This window comes from Mytilus galloprovincialis, chromosome 1, assembly GCF_965363235.1.
Source record: "Mytilus galloprovincialis chromosome 1, xbMytGall1.hap1.1, whole genome shotgun sequence".
NCBI lineage: Eukaryota > Metazoa > Mollusca > Bivalvia > Mytilida > Mytilidae > Mytilus > Mytilus galloprovincialis.
In genome coordinates this window covers 16,484,067-16,495,333 of record NC_134838.1, presented here as the reverse complement: position 1 = coordinate 16,495,333, position 11,267 = coordinate 16,484,067, and the positions used below count along the sequence as shown (strand labels likewise).

The window sequence follows — 11,267 nt, the reverse complement described above, 5'->3', positions numbered from 1 at the left end:
TTTCATAATCTACCCAAATCTGATAATATGGAGAAGTGGTATGATTGCCAATTAGACAACTATCCAGTATTCATCAGAATTCCCCGAAAATGTTTTCATTGAAACAGGAAGCTACTTAAATTTTTGATTTATTGTGAAAAAATATCTAAGGGACGAATTTAATTCTTCAGGTTAAGAGTAATGATTTAATGTTAAACCATTTTCTTGTTATTATTTAAAATGATTTTTTTTTTACTTGGAATTATCACCAATTTAACAATAAATAATGACATATTCTATATGTATTATGTAAAAGTATAACAAATCAAAACATTCATTCAACACTAAAAAAATTAGAAAAAAAATAAATAACATATCTACAAATTTCAAACCATATGTACATAACAAAATTTTTAACAGATTATATATATATATTATGGCAATATTGCACCTCATAAATAATTTTGTAAATATAGTTTTCTGCTACAATATATTTGTCATGAGTGTTCACCATTTATACTTCTTCTCTTTGTAATCTAAACATCTAAACTAATGGAAAATAAAATGAATTTATCATTTCAGGTACATTTTTCTTCAAATTAAAAGATAACAAGAATGTGTCAAAAGTACACGGATGCCCCACTTGCACTATAATTTTCAATGTTTGATGGACCGTGAAATTGGGTAAAAAATAATGTGGCATTAAAATTAGAAAGATCATACCATAGTGAACATGTGTACATTGTACTAAGTTTCAAGTTGATTGAACTTCAACTTCATTAAAAGCTACCTTGACCAAAAACTTTAACCTGAGACCTGCACTTTCATTTTCTATGTTCAGTGGACCGTGGAATTGGGGTCAAAAGTCTAATTTGGCTTTTAAATTAGAAAGATCATATCATAAAGAACATGTGTACCAAGTTTCAATTTGATTGGACTTCAGCTTCATCAAAAACTACCTTGACCAAAAACTTTAACCTGAAGCGAGACAGACGAACAAACGTACAAACAAACGGATTACGCACAGACCAGAAAATATAAGGCCCCTCTACTATTGTAGGTGGGGCATAAAAAGTTCAAAATTGTTTATCATCACCTTTTGAAGATCATTAATTTGTCTTTATGATTTAATAAACTAATAAATGTATAAATTTCACCTGGAAATTAACTGTACAAATCAACAGAATAAAAATTGTATAACAGAATAAATTTGTATTTAAATTACCATTATCATTAAAATAAACATAAATCCTAAGAATCAGCAAACAAAGTTAAGAAGCAAAAATAATGAATACATATGAATTTTGACAATCCTACTAGTAAATGGTACATGACAAGTATAAACACTGACAGTTTTATTTGTTGAATGATTTTCTATTCCTATTTCTAACACTGGTTCTGTATCACAATGTCACATTTACAATAATAAATGTAGCATTGATTCCCAAATTTATATTTTGCCTAAAATCTGTACATGAATGAAGACAGATAGAATTATTTCATAACAGCATGGATAAGACCATTTCTTGGCTTGCTCAGGTTGATTTAAATACTGAATACTTAAACTTTCTTTTTTTCTTCTCAGGCACCTGCATGTACTTTACTCATTTATTCTATTCAAATCCCTATTGGAAGGCTTCTGACTGTCTGAGTGAGCATAAAATCACTGTTATCGATAGCCGATGACAAACAATTTAAATGTAAATGATTCAGTATTATTACCAACATAAGTGTTGTTGTAGCACACACTGTTATGAAAATGGTTCTACTTGTTTGTAGCTCAAGTGCTAACAAAATTATTGATAAGTCTATTTCCAGCATGGTTCAAACTAAAGACACAGTATATCCATATAGTTTTAAAAATTTTAAAGTTTTCCTGATTTTTATATTTTAATGGATACTAGAACAGCTTTTTTAAAGGTCAAAACCCAATTAGATATTTCATTATATGTTAAGGAAACATATAACAGGCTATTATTTAAACTTAGAATTATTTTTAATTATGGAATTTGCATAATTTCTTGTGTTTAAAATGTTTTGTACTTAAATGTTCTGTGCTGCGCACAACACTTTCTATTACAAAGAAGATAGTACATTTTCAATAGAATGCACTGTGCCGCGCACAACACTATCTATACAAATTGAATTGTATGGGAAGTTTTATGAACTGCTCAAAACATTATAATACCAAATAAACATGGAACTTATTAAAAACTTTAAACACAAGAAATTATGCAAATTCCATAATTAAAAATAATTCCAAGTTCAAATAATAGCCTGTTATATTTAAAAAGTTATTGATTTTTTTTTAAAAAGCTAAAATTGTTTATTATAGAATACATGTCAACTTTAGTATTTGAATAATTTTAAAATCATGAAATGCAAATAAAATTGTTAACTTAAAACATAATTATTTATTACTGACCAACTAAACATAACCTGAAAACAGATTGGAGGGATTTATACATTAGCTCTGACCCGCTGTATTTCTATAAAGCATTTTCTTAAAAAATCTGCTTTTGATTTACAATCCAGATGAAGTTTAAATTATTTTATACTGTATATTTATTAATGTTTTTTTTATAAATTGATAAATCATTATCAAAGATTACAATTTAACACTTAAAAATGAGTGTGTAGTAAATTCAAGTACTTCCCAGCCATTTATTGAATGATATTATGCAAATTCAGAATCATTCTCATACCCGTTCATTTTTTTCAAAATCAGTACCAAGTCCAGATGTTAATCACATTTTTTTTTCAACTGAAACATATTTTTTTTAATCACTTTTAATTTCTTTTCAACTTTAAAAAAGTAAATACCTCTTGCTCACCTAAAAATTAAAAAAAAACATAAAATTAAATTCAAGATATCCAGAAAAAAAAAAAACAGTAAAAAGAGGTAATATTTGATAATGCACAGCAACATCAGTGTTGAAAAAATGTTGTAGTGGAAGTTCTCCATACTCATTTTTCAATTTTTACATCCTGATATAAAAATGAGTAAAGCAATATATTTTTTATCTTGAAGTAATCAGGGGTGTATGAATTTTCCAAACTGATGTGAAATTCAGTACACCCCTGATTACACAAAAATAACTCATTTTCTTCATAACTAACAATGTGTTTTATTTTAAAACTGTTAAGCTTAAAACAACTTTAAAATAACTTTCCTAATATTTAGCATTTAATAAACATAGCTGTTAAAAAATAAATGTCAACCCTAATTAAATCTTTGTTATAATACAACAAATTCTTCTGTTTCTTCTGTTCCAGATCTAATACGTCCATACTGATCCATTTTGTAATGTTTGACTCTAAGCAGACGGTCTTCTTTCTCAAAGCTATCACTCTCTATATTAGCATCTGTCGAGTTTCCTTCATTGAATACAAACATTGGATAAGAAAGTTTCTGTTTAGGTGGTGAAATCATCTAAAAATAAACATGAATATACGGTTATTAGCTATGTGCCATTATAAATTGGTTTTTTTTCCAAACTATTATTCTAAATTTATGACGAATTGGACTCCAAATTTAAATATTGAACCCTTTTAATTTGCATTACAGTGACCTGCAGTTGTTCGCATCTTTGTGTTTGGTTTTATGGATAGTTGCCTTATTAGTGCTATCATACCCTTTCTCCTTACTTTTATTATGAGAAGCTGTAAATGAAAAATTATAACAAAAATCACAATAAGTTAAACTTTGAATTCCTATATGTCAGTATTGAATTTTTTTTCACAAAAGTAGTAGAAAATAATCAGTTACAAATAAAAGTGTTTTGTTACTGTATAATGAAGCAAACTTTGCCACTTCAGCTACTGCTCTCTTCTTTTATGATTTATATAATTCTGAATGTGAATGTACAAACCTCTTCTGTTTGCTTTACAAAACTGTTAAATTCAGCTCTTGTCTTACAGTAAAATCCAATGGTACAGCTAGGATCCATTTTTGTTAAAGAGATTTTCCTTGGTGATAAACAGTGAAAAGTCTGGAAAAAAAATAATGGAATTAAGATGAAATATATACATGTATAACATTTTTTATTTTGTATTTATATTGCACCAAAGTTAAAATGCAAAAAATGAAATGGCTTCAAGTTATTGTAATGATTGATAATATCAATTCTTATACCTCATATGTCATTGGTAATCACCAAGTTGGATTGCATAAACTACATGTATGTATGCACTTCTAGTTTGCATTTTAAATGGTCAATCTTTTAAAAAAGGAGACACAAAACAGCAACCAAATGAAATTTAACCAAATTCGTCAACTTGTTGTCTGCTCTATGGTCGTGTTGTTGTCGCTTTGACACATTCCCCATTTTCTTTCTCAATTTTATTATAGCATTCAGATGTATGTAATAATTGTTTATTTCAACATCGTCATTAACGAGTAGAATTCATGAATAAATTTAACAAAAATAACAATTCACTCCCACTCCTCAAGAGATGAAAACCATAATTATATCCGTATTTATTAATTTGTATCAACTTGTGGTTATATAAGTCAAACAGTTAGTTACACCTTAGTTTTTATGCACAGGGTAAATAATGGTTGATCATTGATATTTGGATAAGATCTTATTCAATATTTCCCATTGTTTAGCCTAGGAAATGGTACATTTCTATAATCAACTGATAGATGGAACATTAACAACACAACAAACCTGAATTGGAAAATTTCTTTCTCTAGTGTCTATTGCATCTTGACAGTAGTGAGGATCTAAATATATAACTTTGTCATCTGAAAATAGAAAAAAAAGATAATAGGATAGTAAGGATACATGATAAAATCATAAAAACATTCACTTATTTTTAATTATTCAATTGTCATGACAATGCATGAAATATTTTCCACTGGATATTCTTCTCAGACACCTGCATGTACTTTACTCTTTTATTCTATTTAAATCCCTATTGGAAGGCTTCTGACAGGCTGAGTGAGCATAAAATCACTGTTATTGATAGCCGATGACAAACAAGTTCAAGGTAAATTATTCAGTATTATTACCAACATAAGTATTGCGGTTGTCCACAATGTTATGAAAATTTTTCTATCTTTCACATTAGAATAGTTACCTTGCCATCCTACAAAATAAAGTGATGTTTTAGGTTTTCCTCCAATTATACCAATACACCCATCCTGTGCTAGAAGACTCTTGATACAAGGTATGTAAACAGGGTTTAATTCCTCTCCTCCAAGACGGACTGGTACTAGAATAATTGCTGCTCTCTTCCACTCCTCTTCCTCTGTCTGTGTGTCCACAACTGTTTCGGTTGAATCAGAAGAACTGCCAAATTTAGTTGTTGATCTTCCTCTTGCACAACACATCTCATGGATGTCTTTTTTGTATACTACAACAGAATAAAATAAACTTTTCATGGCACATCCTGAGTTATTCATTTATTGGGCCCATACATATATTCAGAGTAACCTTGTTTCATTTCTGCAACTTTACTTTATTTCACTGACTGAATCTTGTAAAAAAAATGATTAAATACATTTTGGTATTTTAAAATATACATCAGATGCATTTTGTTCTACATGTACAAGGAGTTACTAGCACATCCCTTGGTCTTTGCAAATAGCTGTTCATCAGGCATTATTACACTTCTAATATTCTCTTGATATTTTTTCATGAAACTTTAAAATATGAAGTATTTCATCTACCCTTTTAAAGCCTTGAGTACTTAAAAGTTTTATTATACCTGTACAATCCTGTGCCACATACACAACAACGTTTTCAAGTAGAGGCTGAGTCTCAATTGCTTTCTGCATAGATTCTCTGTAAAGAAAAAGTTTGAGATATAATGTTTTCAAAATTAAAAGCATGAGATAATATTTGTGTGTTTTCTCTGTTTCAAATCTCGTTAATATCATGCCGTTACTGATTTGTATTTAATGTTGCCAAGACTACCAAATTAAAATTTGATCAATATAAAAATTAGGAGATAAGGCTTGATTGATAATGAGAAGACTATCCACTAAAGTTAAAAGGAAAAGACTCAGAGTGTGAACAATTAAGTTTAAATTTCATGGCAACAGGGATTAATTTAAGAATTGAAGAATAGATATTTTAAGATTAAGTGTTCAACCACTCACATGTACATGTTCTATGCCAAGACCATGTATCCAGTGGTTGTTGATGCTTATCATCTGTATAACTGTTTTTTGTTTATTGTTGTAGTATGAATCTGGTTGCTGGTTTTCACTTTTTAATTATTTCATTTTTGTAAACTTGGGCCTATCATAGCTAACCATGTGTTTTTCTCATTGTTGAGAGATTTTCAATAAAATGTGAGTGTCGGTTGGGAAACTCTAAACTAATTAAACTTTGTTTTTCCTAGATACTTTGCATTGTCATTCAGATATTGGTCCGATTACTTTTAATATAATTGATTAAATTACAACTATTTTGTCACTTGTACATGTGGCATGTGAAGTAGATGATGAATATAACACATCTTTTGATAATATTTTTATCAAACTTGAAATTATCTCCCATAATGTGACAACAGACATTGGGTAAGTAAATCAATTATATAAAGCACATCCCAACATTCCTCTTCAAGGCACTTGTAACTGAAATGACAGCATACCATACATCTACTTATAAAATATAACTTTGTAAATAATCAGAAACTTGAACAATGTAAATCACTGCAGCACATGTTTGCTGAAGGGATGGGTCCTGAATTGCTGCATATAAATGAGATTAGTTTTGACAATTGAAATTAGTAGAAAAGCAACATCTATGTTTTGCCTTGCTTCTATAAATGCAGTCACAGCACAAAACCAGAGCATAATATGTTAGTTTTACCTGAGTATAAAAGCCACAGATGAAGGACCATACCAATCGCCTGGCTGTTTACCATGTGACTTCCCTGCTTCTACTAGACGATGAATTGAAAACGGCGAATTTTCACTTGGAAAATCACCAAACCAACGAATAATTTGTCTTCTGTATGTATCATGCTCTCTTGACTGCTCCCGAAATACATTCCAATCTAAAACCATAAAATCAATGAATTATTTAACAGAATGCAGGAACATACAAATTAAAATAACAAATTTGTGATTATGGTGAGAAAGAAACAGAATTCCAACAGCATTAGGAAAGCTTCATAATATTGACATTTTTCTTCGACATCACCATTATCATGAGTGCTAAGTTGAGATATTATTGTACATAAAAATAACAACAATTATTGAAACTTGTTTTGTGCTGTTCCATTAATATTATTGTCTCAGGTTAGGAGAGGGTTTACCCTAGTAACAATTACTTAATGCAATTGTCCTATGTCAGGAGCCTGTCAATCAACAGCTTATGTTGATTTGCTGTCATCATATTTTTTTTTCTTTTATCTATGCTATTTGTTTGAATTTTTTCTCTGTTTGTCCTATTGGGCCTTTTATAGATAACTATATGTAGCATGACTATATATACAGTATAGGATTTGACTCATTGTTGGAGGCTATACCATCATCACCTGTAGTTGCTTATATCAAAAGTGTCATAATCCAATCAATTAAATACCATAACTCTTGAAGGTAAAAATGAAAAGTGATCCCAATTTTGTCATCAGTAACTCATCTTACTGCACGAAAATGACATAGGTGCCATTTTCTAATCGATCAAGAACCATTACTCTAGATTTTAGCATTGTAATTATAAGTCATGAAAGTAAAAACAGTTGATTTCAAACTTGGCCTTCGTTTTTAATCTGATGTAACAATCTAACAACATGAATATAAATTTTACAAGCATTTGTTGAACAGTTCATAACTTATGGCAACAGCTTGAGTCATCCTTCTACCTGCTGTACTACCCCAAATCATAAACTGTATTTTCACTTAAGATAATAAACTTTACATCAAATATTAATTTTCATAAACATCCAATTAACATGACAAACAATAACATTTTTTCCATATTTTGTCAGGACATGAGATAAATCAGAAGTTATTGAAAGCCCTACAGACTTTTGATTTTGAGAACATTAAGGCCGTCAACTTTTACAAAATTAATCAGTGTACATAAAATAATAATTTTTACCTCTTCCTAAGAAATGAGTAAGGAATGCTCTCGCTAACATCATCTGTCCACTTCGTAACATACATCCCCACCCACAGTCTGATGTCATCTTTGTTCCTGGTATCTGTGGGAAATCTTGACGGTACGTAAACCAAATCTGACTAGCAAAATCTTGTTTAAACATCTCAACATTTGGTGGTCTTTTCTTTCTTTCACCTGGCCTCACTTCTTCGTCTGTTCAAAAAAAAGGGATAATCCAAATAATGACAGACAAACAGAAATGGTTTTATTACTGATACATGTACATGTAGGTTAAATTCCTATTTTTTATAATTGTTTTAAAAACTTAGAGTAGAGCCTACACATATGCATATGGTTACACTCAAATTTTACACTTTAGAAAAAATCAAGAGAAACAAATATATATTTCAAGAACCGTTAACACTTGCATTAGTCACAATAAGAGGTACATGTACAATGTATAAATTAATAAAAGTGTGAGTATATATAGTTCTTACATGTCAGAAAATGTCATGAATGTATTTATTAGCAATGTAGCATACATGTACATGTACAAAATGTAAGTTTAAAGTGTGTTCTTTCATGTTACATTTTGTAGCTCAAATGCTACATTGTACAATATAATATATATAGAAAATAATCATACCAGATGGTCTAATATGGTAACAGGTCCCCAGTAAGAAAATTGGACTGTCACATTTGAATGCTGTTTTTGTCTTTAAAGTCCAACCTGAAATTTAAAAGAGCTCATGTACAAATGTACATAAAACACCCTACAACATACATGGTCATATACTTGTAAATAAAATACCCTACAGTCCTACAACATACATGTACATAAAATACCCTACAACATACATGTACATACAATACCCTACAACATACATTGTACATTTACTATTGTAGAATTAGGATAGAGTAGTTCTATATAAGCTTTTAACGTACATGTACTTTTTTATGTGCCATAAGTTAGTGGCTTTAGTACAGGCTATTATGAGTTACACATGGTAGATTGTTAAAAGTGTATACAGTATATAACATTGTCATTGTACATTTGTATGTCACAGTTTTCATTAACATATTGATGCACAATGTACATATACATTTATACAACGTTTTGGAGGCTTATTTAGATATACCCAATCTTCATAAATAGCACCATATGGGATTTGAAATAAAAAAAAATCCTTTAAACTATAGCAATGCATGTTCATTTATTTTTCATCTTATTATAAAATCTAATCAAATAAGACATTATCATGCTACTAGCAGGGTGCTACAAGTAAAATAAATCTATTCCGACTATTCAATATTGTATCTCCTCTAGTTGTAAACATTAATGAATTATACATGTACATTGTACAACATTACGAACATACATTTGTAGTACACTGTATTTTCAGAAAGTACATGTACATGTACATATTGCATATAATGCCATATATACATGTACATTGTACATTTACTTGAACAGAGTCGATATTGAATTGTCAAAGATGTTATGTTTCAAAACCACCCTTTTCCTCTAAATATTAATTTACCATATTTCATGTTGTTCCAAACTGACATTAGCTTATTTTTAACTTTTTCTTTCTGATCTACATCATCAGTCCACAAGTAACTTCTATTCAGATCAGGAGGTAGAGATCGAGGTTGATCAGATTCATCTTCATCCCCATTAAAAAAAGAACCAACTTCGGCAGATAAGTTCTTGCTTAATCCTTGATAAGATTTACTTTTGAGTTTAGAAGATTGTCCTTGTGTTTTCATAATGTCACTTTGGAAACTTGAAGATTCCCTGTTTATTGGTAATGGCAGAGACAAGTTCAGGGGTACTGGAAGTGATGAATAGTCTAATGAAGTGAACTGATCAGATTCACATGAAGACGATGACCAACCACTAACCCTATTAGATGAGGTGGATGGAATTTGGTCTAATGTCTGTATGGTTGAATTTTGTACAGTGTCATTGGAATAATTATCTGGACACGAATCTAAGCTCCTTACATGTTCTTCATTATTGATACTTTTCAATGTTTTTGGGTTCAAAACCACAGATTTTTTACTTAAACTTTTCTGATTCTTTAAATCTTTAATATGTTTTTGTGACTCAGTTTTCGTTTTAGTTTGTTTTTTCTGATATTGTCCTGTACCGGTTTCGCGTTCGAATTTCCCTTTTAAATCTACTTCTTCGTCATCGATTGCTTCACTCCACGAATCTAAAGATGTTACTTCAGCCGAGAACTTTCTGTTTTTCGACGAACTTTTAGACTGAATTCCTCCAGATGAATTTAAATCCATGATTATTGTGGGAAAAAACTGAAACGTCAAAACTTGTCTTCCGCCATCTTGAACTTTGTGTACAATGGTCACATGACATTAGTTTTTTTATGGTAGATACTTCTAAAAGACAGAGAAATTATCCCGAACCTGTCTCCAAAGTTTTTCATATATTTACACAAGGATTTGTATAGTAGTACAGTACTGTACAAATCCTTGATTTACAGAAGTGTTATTCAAAAACATTACACAAATAAACTGACTCAGTTTGAATTAATTAGTGACATTCTGACACTAATTAACTTAAACATTGTTAATATAACCAGTTTAGCCTTCTAATTAGCTTAATGTAATTGCCACTATTTTTCCTAATGACGTTTTATAATAAATTTTGATAACTGCAATATATATAATATTGAACTGAAATAAGGAATACTTGTCATAATTCTATGACCATTATTCCTTTTAAAATAAAAACATGCTAACAATACTATATATATATAGTGAGTTAATTCATTCGTAAGTTGTTGTTTTTTCCAACGATTTTACGGAACATTAAAGTTAAATGAATATGCTTTTCTCCTTAGATAGAAAAAAACAACATGTATAATAATAATAAAAAAATACTGAATATAGATTTATATAAAGTAAATAAACGTTTCCCATTGTTGTCATCTCTTATGTTTGATTTTTTTTAAGAAACGATAGTACCATCTCTGACAGTTCTTATTTTAGTTTGGTTTTGTAAAATCTTCTACTTTTTTTATATAAGTTTTAACAAAGTTCTTTGACGATATTCCAGATTGTTTTTATTTATTTTTTACTATGGAATTCAAGTTTTCTTTATGTGAGAGTTTGATCCACTTTCATACAATTCATCAATCTCTACTTAGGACCCACATAATATTCAAACATAATAGCAGAGACAACTAATACAATGATACT

At 29.6% G+C, this 11,267-nt stretch overlaps 1 protein-coding gene across 1 annotated transcript; it reads right to left on the bottom strand.

Moving 5' to 3' along the window:
* Positions 1-3,079: 3,079 nt before the first annotated feature.
* LOC143067340 (cysteine protease ATG4C-like) lies at positions 3,080-10,426 on the bottom strand. Its single transcript, XM_076240515.1, has 9 exons — positions 9,584-10,426; positions 8,689-8,772; positions 8,043-8,255; positions 6,807-6,993; positions 5,695-5,771; positions 5,065-5,340; positions 4,653-4,729; positions 3,852-3,971; positions 3,080-3,412 (listed from the first exon to the last, which is right to left on the bottom strand). The coding sequence occupies exons 1-9, from the start codon at positions 10,341-10,343 to the stop codon at positions 3,218-3,220; spliced, it is 1,989 nt and encodes a 662-aa protein (XP_076096630.1). The 5' UTR covers positions 10,344-10,426; the 3' UTR covers positions 3,080-3,217.
* Positions 10,427-11,267: the final 841 nt, after the last annotated feature.

Excerpts from the sequence above, each read along its gene's own strand:
- LOC143067340 (XM_076240515.1), bottom strand. The coding sequence starts at position 10,343 with ATGGATTTAAATTCATCTGGAGGAATTCAGTCTAAAAGTTCGTCGAAA. Across the intron at positions 4,730-5,064 it reads TTATTTTGTAGGATGGCAAG|ATGACAAAGTTATATATTTA; the intron begins GTAACTATTCTA and ends TTCTATTTTCAG. Across the intron at positions 3,972-4,652 it reads AAAGAAATTTTCCAATTCAG|ACTTTTCACTGTTTATCACC; the intron begins GTTTGTTGTGTT and ends TTTTTTTTCCAG.